Here is a 14,902-nt window from a genome sequence, read left to right as displayed (position 1 = left end):
TAGCATTTGGTTCATTGGGTGCCCCTGAGTTCCTGTGGTAACAGAGATGGAGGGGAGAACTCATCTCTACCCACTTCCTCTATACGATGCATAATATTATAAGCTTCTGACATGTTGTCTCTTACTTGCCGTGTCACTAAACTAAAAACGTCCCAAATGCCATTCTTCATAGGGTTGATGCTCCATCCCTTTGATCACTTTTGGTTGCCCTATCATGGATGCACAAACATCTCCATCATCATCATCATCTCAGAACTGATCAAGGCTTCTGTGGGGAGCCCATGTACCAGTTCCCCGAAAATATGAATGCATTTCCTGGTACGGACTGGGAGCTGATTGAGGCTTTATGCATTTGAATTCCCTGAATTCCTGTTTTTCGATGCTTTTCTTGGCTGTGTTTTCATCTTAACAATGTGGATTTCACATTGCGCACTGCTCAGGGGTTCTTTTAAAAAATATTAAGCAGTTTATAAATGCTTTTGAGCAAATTCAATTAACAATATTTATTTTGCAAAATTTATAAATGTAAAAAAACCATCGAAGAGTTTACAAAAAGAATTATCTCCCCCTTTCCCCCTCCCTTTGTATTTCTGTCAAATCTCCGTCTTCAAATATTGAATTAAATATATGAATCAGTTCCACCCTGCATATTGCATCCAGTGCTGTGCTAACAGAGTTCTGCTTGCATAGTAGGACTTCTTCTCCCGGGTTCCCCACCCAAATCTGCCCTGGAGGTGTTCCTCAGTTTTCTAGAGCAGATTTTGAGGGTGTGGGGAACATTTCAGGGAAGTGGGGTGGAAAGGAAAGTATTGTTATGAATGATTTAATTGTTTAAGAACTTTTAGGATGTGTAGTTTAAGTGATGAATTATAATCTGACTAAATAATGTCCTGAAGATTAGTAAGAAGTGTGGTTAATGTTTATGGAAAAAGATACAAAGTTACCAAAGTATATTGATATTGAATGCAGCCGAGTGGGCGGGGGAGGTCCCTGATTGAAGAAGATTGAAACTAGAAAGAAATAAGGATAAATTTATGTTCTTGTTTATTTAGGTAGGTATATGTTTTTTCTTTTGTTTATTGTGATTTTTTTTTGTTTGAGGTGTTTATTATGTTTTCTTTATTGTGTATTCGTGTGTATGTAGTGTTTTTTGTTCCTTATGTTGAAAAATAATAAAATCTTTTAAAAAAAGGAAAGGAAAGTTCTGGCACACAAGCAGAAATCTGATGCTTGAGCAGAATTGCAGCACAGGCTGCAACCCTGAGTTTCAGAATGGTAGATGAGCTCCAGTATCACAGGATATATTTCTTGTTTGGCTATCCCTGGTTGTTTTTAGTTGTTCTCTTTCTGCTGAACACTTCAATAAAGATTTTTTTAAGCATTCCCAAAAAAATCGAGCCCTTCACGAATGCTCCCAAAATAATGCTTGCAAAGAGAGAGAAAAGTTGGAAAGGAAACAGTCAAACTGTTCTGCCTCTCAGTTAGCAAGGGTGGTAGGAGAAGATAGGAGTCACAGCAGCCGCGGCCAATATTCTGCAGTCTTGCAGCATTTGAAGGGGCAACCTTATTTCTCAATGAGAAAGCTTAAAATGATGTTCAGGTGAGGCATTTCCCTCCCTACGATCCCACAAGAATTACGCTCTGGCCTTCTCTCAGCATCCTGCAAGGGACTCTGGGAGTTTCCTTTGGGACAGTGCCTTGCATCATTGCTTGCGATCAAATTATCCGTGCTGCACCAGCTGAGGATTGTTCTATCCTAATTGTGATATTATCCTTGATAGCTAAATGAAGCATCTGTCTTCAGAAACATCATGTCAGGTGCTGTAAAGAAACATGGAGCAGTGGGGAAGAAATTCCCGGGAGTGACACAACATCTCTTTCACTTGGGCTTGCTCTGATGTTCATGGAGAATTGCACTCTCTCTTCAACTGAGGCTCCAATACTTTGGCCACCTCATGAGAAGAGAAGACTCCCTGGAAAAGACCCTGATGTTGGGAAAGATGGAGGGCACAAGGAGAAGGGGACGACAGAGGACGAGATGGCTGGACAGTGTTCTCGAAGCTACTAACATGAGTCTGACCAAACTGCGGGAGGCAGTGGAAGACAGGCATGCTCTGGTCCATGGGGTCATGAAGAGTCGGACATGACTAAACGACTAAACAACAACAACAACAACAACAACAACAACTTACGATTTAGGTCATTTGAGAGCTCACATTTAATGGTTGCCAGACTGCCCAGTGCTTTTACCTTTGATCCTTGAATCCCATCTTTCCCTGGAGCTCCTTGGGGTCCCATCATACCCTGAAGACAAACAGAACTGTTATTCAGGAAGCATATCCTTTGTCAGACCAATGAAGAGCACTTCATGATTAATCCAGAATCATTTTCTGATAAAGCTAAGAACAACGGCTTTGAAAAGAACTCGATTTATTTATGCCTCACCTCCTGCAGACATAGTCCCCTCTCTATCTCTCCTGAACCAACCTGAAGTCAAGGAGTGCCATGCACATAGCAATGTACCTGTAACGGGAGGCCTACACACTCCCTACCTGTGGATCTATTCAGGCCTGGCACCAGCATGCAGCAGAGTTGGGCAAATGCCAAGGCCCCGGCTGTGGGTTTCTCTGAGAAGCCACACACCACAATGCCCTGAAGTGGCTGATCTAATGCCACTCCAGAGCATTGGGGGAAAGGGAAATGACATTTCCCAGATCCCATGTGCCGCTAGTGGGTGAGGGAGCGAGCCTGCAAGCCCCAAACTGGAGGGCAGCCAGCCCTGTTGGAAGAAAGGGAACCTGAGCCAATATAGTGTCACTATGTTGGTGTGGAATAGGTATATTTGCGAGTGTTTATAGTTTAATGCAGTGTTTGCACACACACACACACACACACACACACACACACACACCCTCGCTTTCCCTCCAGCCAATTCTGGACCTGAAAACATATTTCCATCACTCAAGACTTACTGCAATCCTATGCATTTGGATGGTTTCAGCAGTCTGGAAAGATTTCAGTGGCACTGCAGGGGTTGCTAAATATGCATGCGACCCTCTGTTATTGGTACAGTGCAATGACGGCTATTCAGAAGATGCACATCCCTTGATGGCATGACCCACAACAACAGGGGTGCCATCAGTTTGGGGAGCAGCCAGCTGGATGAGACGGAGGACCCCCAAAGGGAACAGGCTTGCCTCCCCCCTTTTTTCAGTAAGTAAAGTAATAAGCATTTTCATCAGGGCAGGTGGGAGGGGCAGCCCTTGCAAGACATTAAGTCAAGGCATAGCTTTGTCCCCAAATTCTGGTTATTTTCAGACTTATGATGTCATAATGCAGTTCAATTTAGTTTAAAGAAGTTGCCATCATTTCCAATAAGAACACATTAAAGTAATCCCTTTCCCTTTCTTCCAAGTACAAGCGTACAGCTTTCTCCACTCCTGATCTTTTCCATCCAGGAGACTGTTGGAGAGCTGGGCATTTGGAAATTGAGCTGTCAGGTTCCGTTGTTCTTGCTCCCACTTATAGCCTGTTCATCCTTGGCCAAGGTCATGTAAGCTTCTCTCTTTAAACTAGCTTATCCATCTGCAAAATCTCCATAATTCTTTTGCTGACCTCCTAAAGCGGCTCTGAGACTTCAGATAATTAATGTTTGCCAAACTGCAGGCCCCAAGAAAAGGGAATACAGAGCTAGCTAGCGGGGGGGGGAAGCACCGGTATGGGATTCCCACCTCAGAAGAAGCGCGGTTTCAAAGCAAGGTTCGTAAGCAACAGGAGAACTGCCTGCAATCCTGCTTGGGAAAGCTGCCAGATCATTATAACAGATGGGTGGAAATTACAAAGAGAGAGTGAGAGAGAGAAAAGTGTGTGTCATAATTACCTGCATCCCTGGACTTCCGCTGTCTCCTTTGTCTCCTTTAATACCTGGTGGTCCCTAGAATTTGAATGCAGGGGGAAAAAATGACTTAATGTATATTCTCTGCGCCGTTCCAGAGCTAGCATATATCTTTATATCCTCGGGCATTTCGCAGATATAAAAAGGAACACTTATGTATTTGTAACACTCCTTTTCTCACACCAAGAGGTACTGTAAATGTAGGTCATGGGTAGGCAAACTAAGGCCCAGGACGCTCGGACAATTTCTATATAGAGTGGCTTCTCTCAGATGCTAACGCTAATGTGACAGCAAAGGTATCCAGGTTCTGTGCTAGAGCCATAAAATTCGACCCGAACTAGTCCGCAGTACCCACACAGCTTCAGGACAGAGCTAAAGACGAACCAGTGCTATAACTGGCTGTAGCCCACCTTTTAAAGTAGTGATATCTTCTTTTATCTAAAAATTTGAAAGCTTAAAGTTTATATTTATAGTTCAGATTTTAGCATGTATTTTGGATTGTTTTTTATGAATATGTGTGTGCTGGTTGAGAACCATAACAATAAATCTATCTATCTAAGGCCCGGGGGTAGGATCAGGCCCAATCGCCTTCTCAATCTGGCCCACGTACGGTCCGGGAATCAGCATGTGTGCTTTTATTTAAAATGCATCTTGGTTATTTGTGGGGCCTGCCTGGTGTTTTTACATGAGTCGAATCATAGAATCACAGAGTTGGAAGAGACCACAAGGGCCATCCAGTCCAACCCCCTGCCAAGCAGGAAACACCATCAAAGCATTCCTGACAGATGGCTGTCAAGCCTCTGCTTAAAGACCTCCAAAGAAGGAGACTCCACCACACTCCTTGGCAGCAAATTCCACTGTCAAACAGCTCTTACTGTCAGGAAGTTCTTCCTAATGTTTAGGTGGAATCTTCTTTCTTGTAGTTTGAATCCATTGCTCCGTGTCCGCTTCTCTGGAGCAGCAGAAAACAAACTTTCTCCCTCCTCTATCATGACATCCTTTTATATATTTGAACATGGCTATCATATCACCCCTCAACCTTCTCTTCTCCAGGCTAAACATACCCAGCTCCCTAAGCCATTCGTCATAAGGCATCGTTTCCAGGCCTTTGACCATTTTGGTTGCCCTCTTCTGGACACGTTCCAGCTTGTCAGTATCCTTCTTGAACTGTGGTGCCCAGAACTGGACACAGTATTCCAGGTGAGGTCTGACCAGAGCGGAATACAGTGGTACTATTACTTCCCTTGATCTAGATGCTATACTCCTATTGAATTCGTTCATTTTTCCCCCTTCAAAATATAGTCCGTCCAGTCCCCCGCAAGGTCTGAGGGACAGTGGACCGGCCCCCTGCTGAAAAATCTGCTGACCCCTGATGTAGGCTTACTCACATACGTGTGTAAGAAGGCCCTCCTGGATCAGGCCCAAGGCCCATCTAGTTCAGATCTTATTTTCACAGGGGCCAACCACGTGCCCACGCAAAGCCCGCAGGCGGAACCTAAATGCAATAACACTCTTCCCCAATTGCAATTCCCAGCAAATGTCATTCAGAAGCATACTCCTTCCAACAGTGGAGGTAGCACACATGCATCGAGTCCTCCGCGGATCTGTCTATTTTGTCTTTTAAAGGCATCAAAGTTGCTGGTTGGAAAAAGAGGGAATTTGTACACTTTGGATTTGTGCATGTGTGCTCATGTGTCAGGCGTCAGAGGATCACAATCCCTCCACAGTAGACTGCCAGGAAGGGATAAGACGAGGGAAGTTCTTACCAATGCCTTTTATTCAATATTCACAGAGAGAGGCTTAGAAATGCAGCCACTTGGAGTAATGGTGTTGCTCCGCATGAAACCTCACCCCCTCCGTCTCTCCTACATCCTCGTGAGTCATCGCTACGGGTGCTGGAAAGGGCCTTTCGCCTTTGAGCTCTCTGCTCTCCTACTTTCAATGCCCGCTAGGTTCTGGGAAAGGGGGGGGGGGGTCTGGAATGCTTTCTAAGTCCGTCAGCTGCCTCTCCTCTGGTGCTTCTTCTTCCTCCTCCTCTCCCATTATTTCCCAGCTTTCCCCCTCATCTGCCTCTGAGCTGTAACCTCCCTCAAACCCCTGATGTAATTATGAACTGTCTCCTTCTTCTCTGGAAGGGTCAAGCTGGGGAAGCAGTCTCCACCATTCCTGCTCTGCCCAGTCCCTGACATCATGTCCCGAGAACGAAACCTTGGGGATGTAGTGGCTACCCTCCTGAAGGCTATTCTCTGCTTGCTGTTCATTGTATTTGATTTAGGGGTGGGCACAGCCCATTGCCCTTCCATTGTCCCCAAAACGAATCAAGATTTTGAATGCAGCAACAACAACAAAACATGTTGCGTCCCGCTATGTCATCCTGTTAGTCCGAGGACTTCTTCCTGTGCAATGTGTTTTCAGAGCCCACTCTATGCCTGTGATCAAGACCAGCTTTAACTGCTGGTGATGGGCAGGCAATAAATGCACTAGTAGTAGTAGTAGTACTAGTAGTAGTAGTAGTAGTACTGATAGGAGACTTCCTCTCCATCTCTTCTCCCCTGTGCCCTCCGTGCCCACTCAAATCTGCTCCAAATGAACGAAAGCTCATACCAATAACAAACTTAGTTGGTCTCTAAGGTGCTACTGGAAGGAATTTTTTTTTTATTAAGCAATGGTGTTCGTCCTGTTCTAATCTTTGCAGCCCACCTCAATTTAATACATGTTGTCTTGGGCCAATTTCTGAAGGGGTGTGTGTGTGTGTTTGTGGTGTGTGTTAGCAAAACCCACATGGGCAAAGAAAAAGAAGAAGAAAGCGACTTACTATGGGGCCCTGCACAGTCATCCCTTGGGTGCCTGGTGTCCCTTGGTGTCCTCCCGGACCTTCTGGCCCAACTTGCCCAGGTGGGCCTGGCTCACCCTAAAGCCATCAGGTGCCAAGGAAACAAGGAAATGCATTCACACATCAGTATCTTGCAGGTACTCAGATTCCCAGCACAACAATCTTCCTTTGCAAAAACCAAAGTCAAAGCGAGGAATGAAAGTCAGAGCAAGGAATGAAAACATTCATTCATTCATTCATTCATTCTCATGTTGCCTTTCTGCCAGAGGAGGACTTGAGGCAGCTTGAGGCAACATAAATTAGATACCACTAAAAACACAAATCAAATATATGTACTTTTTAAAAAATCAGCATTTTAGCCTACTTTGCTCCCAAGCGATGCATTTTTGTATGTCATATCCACAAATATATACATTTTTAATGCACATTTGGGTTGGAGAACTGCACTGCAAAATGCAAAGAAATCTGAATTTTGAAGGGTTGCTGTGGTTTGGCTCCTGTATTTTTTCGGGAAGTGCAGAAGGGGTAGGTTTGCATTAAAATGTGAACCAAATCTCTCTCTCCACCCCATACCCATTCATATGGGTCTCTATTTCACAGAGTCATAGCTTGGGTCATCTCACCCAAGGGTCATCAAAGCCAACCCCCTGCAATGCAGGAACCACAGCTAAATATTTGAAACATTTGGGTTGATGTCTCCTCCCCCTATTTTAAGGGGCTCTGTTTAAAAGTTTGCCGCTGCTGCAAATTGTTTACTCTGTTTTGGACGAGAAGTCCAAATCTACATTTCGCTGCATCTCTGCTTGACTGTGTTAGTCACTCTGCAGCAGGCGAAGGGAACAAACAAACCAGCCAGAACCACATTGGTGGGTTTTAACATTTCCCAAAGCTTTCCGCATTGCACATCAAAGCTGTCGTCTCTTTTCGTCTGTCGATCTATAGCGGAAAGGTAGCTCATTTCTGCGGCTGTCACTGTGATTTGGGATGGCTGGGGTGGGGTTGGGGGGAGAGAAATCTGCCATGGCCATAATAAACAGCAGTGCAAAATCTAACACAAAGTAGGGGAAAGACCTTATCATTCTGGACAGCAAAGTGTTATTAGGCCTTTTAAGATAGAGGCACCTGCTCTCTGATATGATCACAATATTTTGCATTCAGGCATCGCCAATACATTGCTCGCTGCCCCCTTAAATGCAGCCCAGCCTCCTTCCTCAATCTCATCCCTTGGAGAAGGAGAAATCCTGCTGCAGGCCTGTGCTTCAGAACCCTCCTACAGAGTGATATACAATGGACGCTCGGGTTGCGAACGTGATCCGTGCGGGAGGCACGTTTGCAACCCGCAGCGCCTCTTCTGTGCATGCGCGAAGCGAGATTTAGTGGTTCTGCGCATGCGTGAGCGCCGAAACCCGGAAGTAACCCGTTCCGGTACTTCCAGGTTCAGCGCGAGAGCAACCCAAAAAAAAGTAACCCGCAGCGTTCGAAACATGAGGTGTGACTGTACCGTAGTTTTCTGTGTATAAGATGAGATTTCATTACTTTAAAATTGTGTTTAAAATTGTGGGTTGTCTTATACATGGATAGTGCATAAGGGGGGACGTGGGATTGGTTGCTGCCGCGAGCCGGAGATTGTCAGCAGCTATTGGGTGTGTTATTGGTGGCTGCGGCAAGAGCTGGTGTTGATCGGCTGCCACTGCGGTAATTTGGCAGGTGATTGGCAGCTTCTGCCGGTGAGGGGACAGTCGATAGGTGGCTTTCTGTAACAGCGAGTGGCAGCGTAGGTCAGGCGGATGAGTTCTACAAAAGAAGCCCAACAACTCTGGGCCACACTGCCTCTAAAAAAGCTCAGCAACTCTGGGCAATCTCTCTCCCCCTCCCCATTTTCTTAATTTGGAGTCCATGTCTTATACATGGGGACATGTTATACACGAAAAAATACGGTATACGAACCCATTGCAGTTGTTTACTTTCTTATTGCAATTTTTAATCATTTACCTTCGTCAGTTTACTTTTCATTGCATTAAAAATAAAATCCAGAGCAAAAACTAAAAGGGGGTGGGTGGGTTCAAAGACGGGAAAGGGATCATGTTGGAATTTGTGGGCAAGCATTTGAAGTTCAAGAAACACAAGTAACATCAGCCTCAGGTTTCCAGTCCCTAGTATGGCAGCTCTCTGACCCCATGCTCAGTTATATTGCCTATCCCAGGCATAGGCAAACTCAGCCCTCCAGATGTTTTGGGACTACAACTCCCATCATCCCTAGCTAATGGGACCAGTGGTCAGGGATGATGGGAATTGTAGTCTCAAAACATCTGGAGGGCCGAGTTTGCCTATGCCTGGCCTATCCCCTTTGGCAATTCACTTTTCTGGGTTCAATGCAGAAATGGCCACTGTGGGGTGATTTGCTTTTAATTGTCTTTTTCTCAACTGCCCTGACAATAAGCTATTTAGGTACGGTGGGGAATGCAAGGTGGGGGGGGGGCAGAGAGCAGTTATCTTCATGCCGCTGCAAAATCAACTGTTTATTGTCGTGGTGAATGAACAAGCACCCTGTGCAAAACTTCAAGGCGCTGGTGAGGAGGAAGTCCCCTGATCCCTTTGGCTGGTCACATCTCACTGCTATAGGGAGGGATCATATATCACCCAGCAGGAGACTCACACGCTCTTTGCTTCTTGGAGCCGAGAGCTAAATCGCAAAATTCAGAGCAGTTTGAAATGCAAAGGATAGCAGAAACAGCACTAGACTCTTAGGTCAGGATATTGTTTTGGGGGGTTTTGTGGTGAGGGGCTATAGCTGCTATTATTATTAATTTATTTGTACCTTTATTTTTTAGATCTTATTGCGATTTATGTGGAAATGGTCCAGTTTGGTTGTGTGCCTTACATTTATTGTTTGTGACTACTCTTGCTGTATTCGTAATTATGTCAACCTTGTCATGTTGTAAGCTGCCTTGAGCATGGTTTTAACTATGTAGAGGCAGAATACAAAAAAAAATGCTGGCAGCGATGAGCAGTGAGCATGATAATCACAGTCCCCCCGCCCCCCACTATACTGCCTCCGACAGTGGAGGGAGAACCTAGCAATTATGGATAGTAGCCACTGATAGAGGGACCCAGTTGGCGCTGTGGGTCAAACCACTGAGCCTAGGGCTTGTTGATCAGAAGGTCAGCAGTTCGAATCCCCGCGATGGAGTGAGCTCCCGTTGCTTGGTCCCAGCTCCTGCCCACCTAGCAGTTCGAAAGCACGTCAAAGTGCAAGTAGATAAATAGGGACCACTCCAGCGGGAAGGTAAACGGTGTTTCCGTGTGCTGCTCTGGTTCGCCAGAAGCGGCTTAGTCATGCTGGCCACATGACCCGGAAGCTGTACGCCGGCTCCCTCGGCCATTAATGCGAGATGAGTGCGGCAACCCCAGAGTCGGACACGACTGGACCTGATGGTCAGGGGTCCCTTTACCTTTACCTTTAGCCACTGATAGCTTTACTCTCCATGAATATGTCTGACCCTCTAGTCACCAGCTGGTTTAGATGCAGCACCACTTACCTGGGGGCCTGGCTCGCCTTGTTCCCCCTGAGGTCCTCTCCTTCCAGGACTACCCTGAAGAACAAGCGACAAAACAACAAAACCAATTCCTAAATGCTTTCCTTTCCACCACAGCAAACAGCAGTGGTGGCAAAGGCATTCTCTGAAGAAGACGGACCCCTTTTCGGCCCTTTCTCGGAAAGTGGAAGTGTAGATGTCAGCACTGTCACCAGGCGGCAACAAAGATTTTGTTCCTAACAATAAGAGATGGGGGAGGGGAGAGAGCGGGAATAACTGGGGTAGCAGAAGAGTTTGGATTTGATATCCCGCTTTATCACTACCCGATGGAGTCTCAAAGCGGCTAACATTCTCCTTTCCCTTCCTCCCCCACAACAAACATGGGGCTGAGAGACTTCAAAGAAGTGTGACTAGCCCAAGGTCAACCAGCAGCTGCATGTGGAGGAGAGGAGACGTGAACCCGATTCCCCAGATTATGAGTCTACCGCTCTTAACCACTACACCACACTGGCAGGAGGGAAAGAGATAGCAGTGCCACTGCAAAGAGGAGGATGAGGGGTCCAGTGGGGTGGGGTGAGACCATCTCAAGGCCTCCTGAAATCTGGGGCTAGCCCTAGATCTGATGTTCAAAACAGGTGAAAAGCAGCCACCAAGCGGTCCTGCAGCTCGAGAGCCAAGCTTCACCTGCCAGTCACCCAACCCACTTTGCCCACAGATGGAGAACAGATATCTGTGTAGGTTAACAGCAGAAAACCTTGTTAAAGGCAAACACTTCTCTACAAGGGGAAACATCTTATTACAGTGATGGGAGCCACAGCCTTTTTTTTCTCCAAGTGCTTCCGACTTTGCCAGGCAGGCTAATCTGTATTCCAGGCACTTGCATGAAAAAGCAACTGGGAAAAAGAGGTTTGTCCTTGTAGAAATTCCACATGGGCATTCTGGCTGTGACGGAGAACAGACGTTTGATGGGGAGCAGGATGGTCGTTATGAATTCATCCGGACTTGACCACATCACCAGTGGATCTAGAAACATACTAAACTGCAAGCACGCCCAGGTGATGCATGAACTATTGACAGATTAAACAGTGCTCTGCTCCCCCCCCCTCCGCCCATTTTTCTTCCTTTTTTTTTTTAATCCGTTGGATTACTGTTTTGGATTAGGCAGTACCAAACAGAGAAGGCTTTGGGTGCAGATTGAATGTTTCCTGCACGGCAACAAATTCCAAACAGGACTTACGAACGTTGCATTTACATACTGACCATCTGGGTGGTTTTTACACGGGGGGAACAAAACAAAATACAATTTAAGATAAAAGCCCTTAAAACTCGGAATTAAATCGCAAGGGAACGAAAGCAACTAAAATCGGCAAAACGACAACGCGGCAGCTAAAGCCATGAAAAGCCAGCATAAATTCATCAAGGTGCAAAAACCGAAGCACCGGATATGTTGTAATAAGCAAGCTTGGGTGAACAGGAATGTATTTTACCTAGCAACTAAGAGACCACAGCATAGGCACCAGGCATGGCCCTTTGGGGAGAGCATTCCCTAAAGAGGATGCTGTGAGGGATCCTATTCCCTCCCCTTCAATACTTCCCCAACAGTGACTCTCCCCAAGTTTCACTGACAACTAGGATGAATCCTTCAGTGTTCATATGGGAGTTGTCTCTGGGGTACCTCAGGGCTCTACGGTTGATCTCCCTACCAGGATTCCCAACTACTGCAGTTTGCCTCTCCCCTTTAGGCAAATAAGTGGCACACTTGGCTTCACTGTCCAGCCCTCTGTATGACAGGAGAATAAGCAAACAGTTTCCTCTTCCCCAGGAAAGCTTTGTTCTCTCCTCTTAGTCGCACCTCTTAAGGTACTGATACACTGCCAGAGTCAACGAACGTTTAAGCACATTTAACTTTATTAGGTAACTTGAAAACATGGATGTCTCGGGTTATTACTGGTACAAATCTTCTTCTCATGTAATTCAGCTTAGTTATAATATTTCCTGCATCCCGTTAGCAATGGTAATGACCTTTCCTCACATTCCCCAAAGCCCAACCTCACATTTTCTCTCTCTAATCCTCCACCCCCCAACTGCCAAACCCCCAACTGCCTTTTAAGGTTGTTCCCCCTCCTTTTAGAATGCCAACTAGCTCCGCCTCCCAGGGAACACCTACCTAACATGGGAGTGATAGGTTAGCCCATGATGAACCTGAATCATCAGCAGGCATTATTCCGCCACAGATGCTACATACGAAGAGCCATTTTGGGTGAGAGCAAAGGCCCACCTTGTCCAGCATCATGTTCTGACGGTGGCCAAGCAGATCCCTCTTGCAAACCTGCAAGCAGGACTTGAGTGCAACAATGCTCATCCTCCTGGGGTTTCCACCAGCTGGTACCCAGAGGCCTTTGACAGAGGAAAGAGAACATAGCCATGTACCCTCTTAAAACACCCCTGCTTTCCGAAATGGGAAAGAGAAGTGGGTGGAAGTCGCAGGTGCGATTCTGTTCCCTGGGTGGTTATGCGCAATGCCATTTTCCTGGGAACGAAAGCTCAACTCACCGGAGGCCCTGGAGGCCCTGGGAGGCCCTGGATATCAGAAGTGCAGCTGCAGGACGGGAGGAAGCTAGGGCAGACCTCTTCATCTCTCTGAAACAGCAGCAAAAGAGATGGGACTCACGAGTGGAACTCTAAACAGGCGAAAACAAACCCCTTTCTTGCAGGGGCAGTTATGATTCTCTCATTTGCCTTACCAACTTGCTGTTCTCTCAACATTCTTTGGTGGAGGCAGCAATCACAAGGAAACTGGTATAAAACCATTGTGCAGTTGTAGCGCAGGTGCATCATAAATCCCCATGCTAGGAAGATGTGGAGCCTCCATACTTACCATTGCTGGAACATCACAACATCTGTCCTCTTCGGGCCACAAACTGCTGCACACAATCTGCAGTGACTGCAGCTGGAACTATAAATACAACAGAGTTACCATATATACTTGAGTATAAGCCTAGTTTTTCAGCACACTTTTTGTGCTTTAAAAGCTGCCCTCGGCTTATACTCAAGTCAACCATTCCTTAAGAAGTGTACAAGAATGGTGGTTCTTTACTCTCCCCAGGCAGCTTGTTCCATTCCTGAACTGCTCACATAAATGCAAACTTTAGACCCCAGAAGGCAGAAAGCCTATCAGTTAAGGAAGTATTAAAACACCACAGGTGCTCACTTTCCCTGGCTCCTGCTTAAACAGGACAGGATCCCAGCCTTCTCTGTATAACACAAGGGAACATTGTGCTGTGAGTTAAACCACAGAGCCCTAGGGCTTCCTGATCAGAAGAATGGCGGTTCGAAACCCTGCGACGGGGTGAGCTCCACAGCGGCAAAGGAGGAAGAGGAAGGAGCAGCCCAAAGGGCTGCTTTGGGCTGCTCGTTCCTCCTCTACCACAGTGGCAAAGGTGAACCGGCTTATACTTGAGTCAATAAGCTTTCCCACATTTTTGTAGGGAAATTAGGTGCCTCGGCTTATATTTAGGTCGACTTATACTCGAGTATATACGGTAGATAATGGTGATGGTTGCATTTGTATTGCACGTTTCCTCCAAGGAACTCCAGGTGACGTATAGTTCTCCTCCTTCCCATTTTATCTTCACAGTTGGGATTTTGGGGGGGGGCAGGGAGAAGGGCAGTGAAGAAGGGTGAGGTTTAACTGTATTTACTGATCCTTCCTAGTTTTATTGCATAGCGCAAGGGATAGTTTCAGTTTTGGTTCATCTCAAGTTTACATTTTCCTGGCCTTAAGTTCCTTTCTCCACATTTCCACAACAGTTTATGTTACTTTTTTTTAAAAAAAAAACCCTTATGGAAATTCATCCACCTGTTGGTGCTGAGTGACACCAATCCTGCCCGGTGCTGCATTGCCAGTGTGTCCCCTATGTGGAACATGCTGTCGAAAAAATCCCTGCAGAGAGCAGGATGGAATCATGGAGTCATAAAATCATAATAGAATCAAAGAGTTGGAAGGGATCCTGAGTGTCATCCAGACCAACCCCATGCCATGCATGAAGTCTCTGCTCGTCTCTCGATGAGTGGAAAATGCAATCGTGCTTGGTGCTGATTGGACTCTGCCCACCTGCCCCAGTTGGCCAGTGGGGTAGAGGGAGATAGAAATCTGTGCCACTGGCACAGGTTCCCCACCCCGGAATGAAGGCATGTGTCACCAATGCCATTTAGCATCGAGAATGTCTAAAATTAAATCCAGAACTGAAGAGTGCTGCTGCAATTTACAGTTCTTCCTTCCTGATACCTCCCTTCTGAATTACCAATGCGCACAAGTGATTGTGTGCATGGAAAAACCGTAGCATGTACCAGCTCATTCATATGAACTCCTGGTGAATCAAGGTTCCTCTTTGCACTGCATTTCATAGAATCATAGAATCATAGAGTTGGAAGAGACCACAAGGGCCATCCAGTCCAACCCCCTGCCAAGCAGGAAACACCGTCAAAGCATTCCTGACAGATGGCTGTCAAGACTCCGCTTAAAGACCTCCAAAGAAAGAGACTCCACCACACTCCTTGGCAGCTCATTTCCATCCATGCTCACCATCTCTCGTGAGTATCAGTAACCCAGAGGGTGGGGTGGGGCAAAAATAAATA

At 46.3% G+C, this 14,902-nt stretch overlaps 1 protein-coding gene across 1 annotated transcript in view; it reads right to left on the bottom strand.

Moving 5' to 3' along the window:
* The window catches only part of COL20A1 (collagen type XX alpha 1 chain), a 112,079-nt gene that overhangs the window by 17,613 nt on the left and 79,564 nt on the right, over positions 1-14,902 (bottom strand). Inside the window, exons 26-31 of the mRNA XM_033153994.1 lie at positions 13,143-13,220; positions 12,818-12,904; positions 10,268-10,321; positions 6,711-6,806; positions 3,881-3,934; positions 2,251-2,304 (exon numbers count right to left, since the gene is read on the bottom strand). Of these exons, the coding sequence (XP_033009885.1) occupies positions 2,251-2,304; positions 3,881-3,934; positions 6,711-6,806; positions 10,268-10,321; positions 12,818-12,904; positions 13,143-13,220 (423 nt within the window). The remainder of the gene's footprint in view (positions 1-2,250; positions 2,305-3,880; positions 3,935-6,710; positions 6,807-10,267; positions 10,322-12,817; positions 12,905-13,142; positions 13,221-14,902) is intronic.

This window comes from Lacerta agilis, chromosome 6, assembly GCF_009819535.1.
Source record: "Lacerta agilis isolate rLacAgi1 chromosome 6, rLacAgi1.pri, whole genome shotgun sequence".
Classification (NCBI taxonomy): Eukaryota; Metazoa; Chordata; class Lepidosauria; order Squamata; family Lacertidae; genus Lacerta; species Lacerta agilis.
Note: the sequence above shows the minus strand (reverse complement) of the source record. Positions and strands in the feature narration are given on the sequence as shown.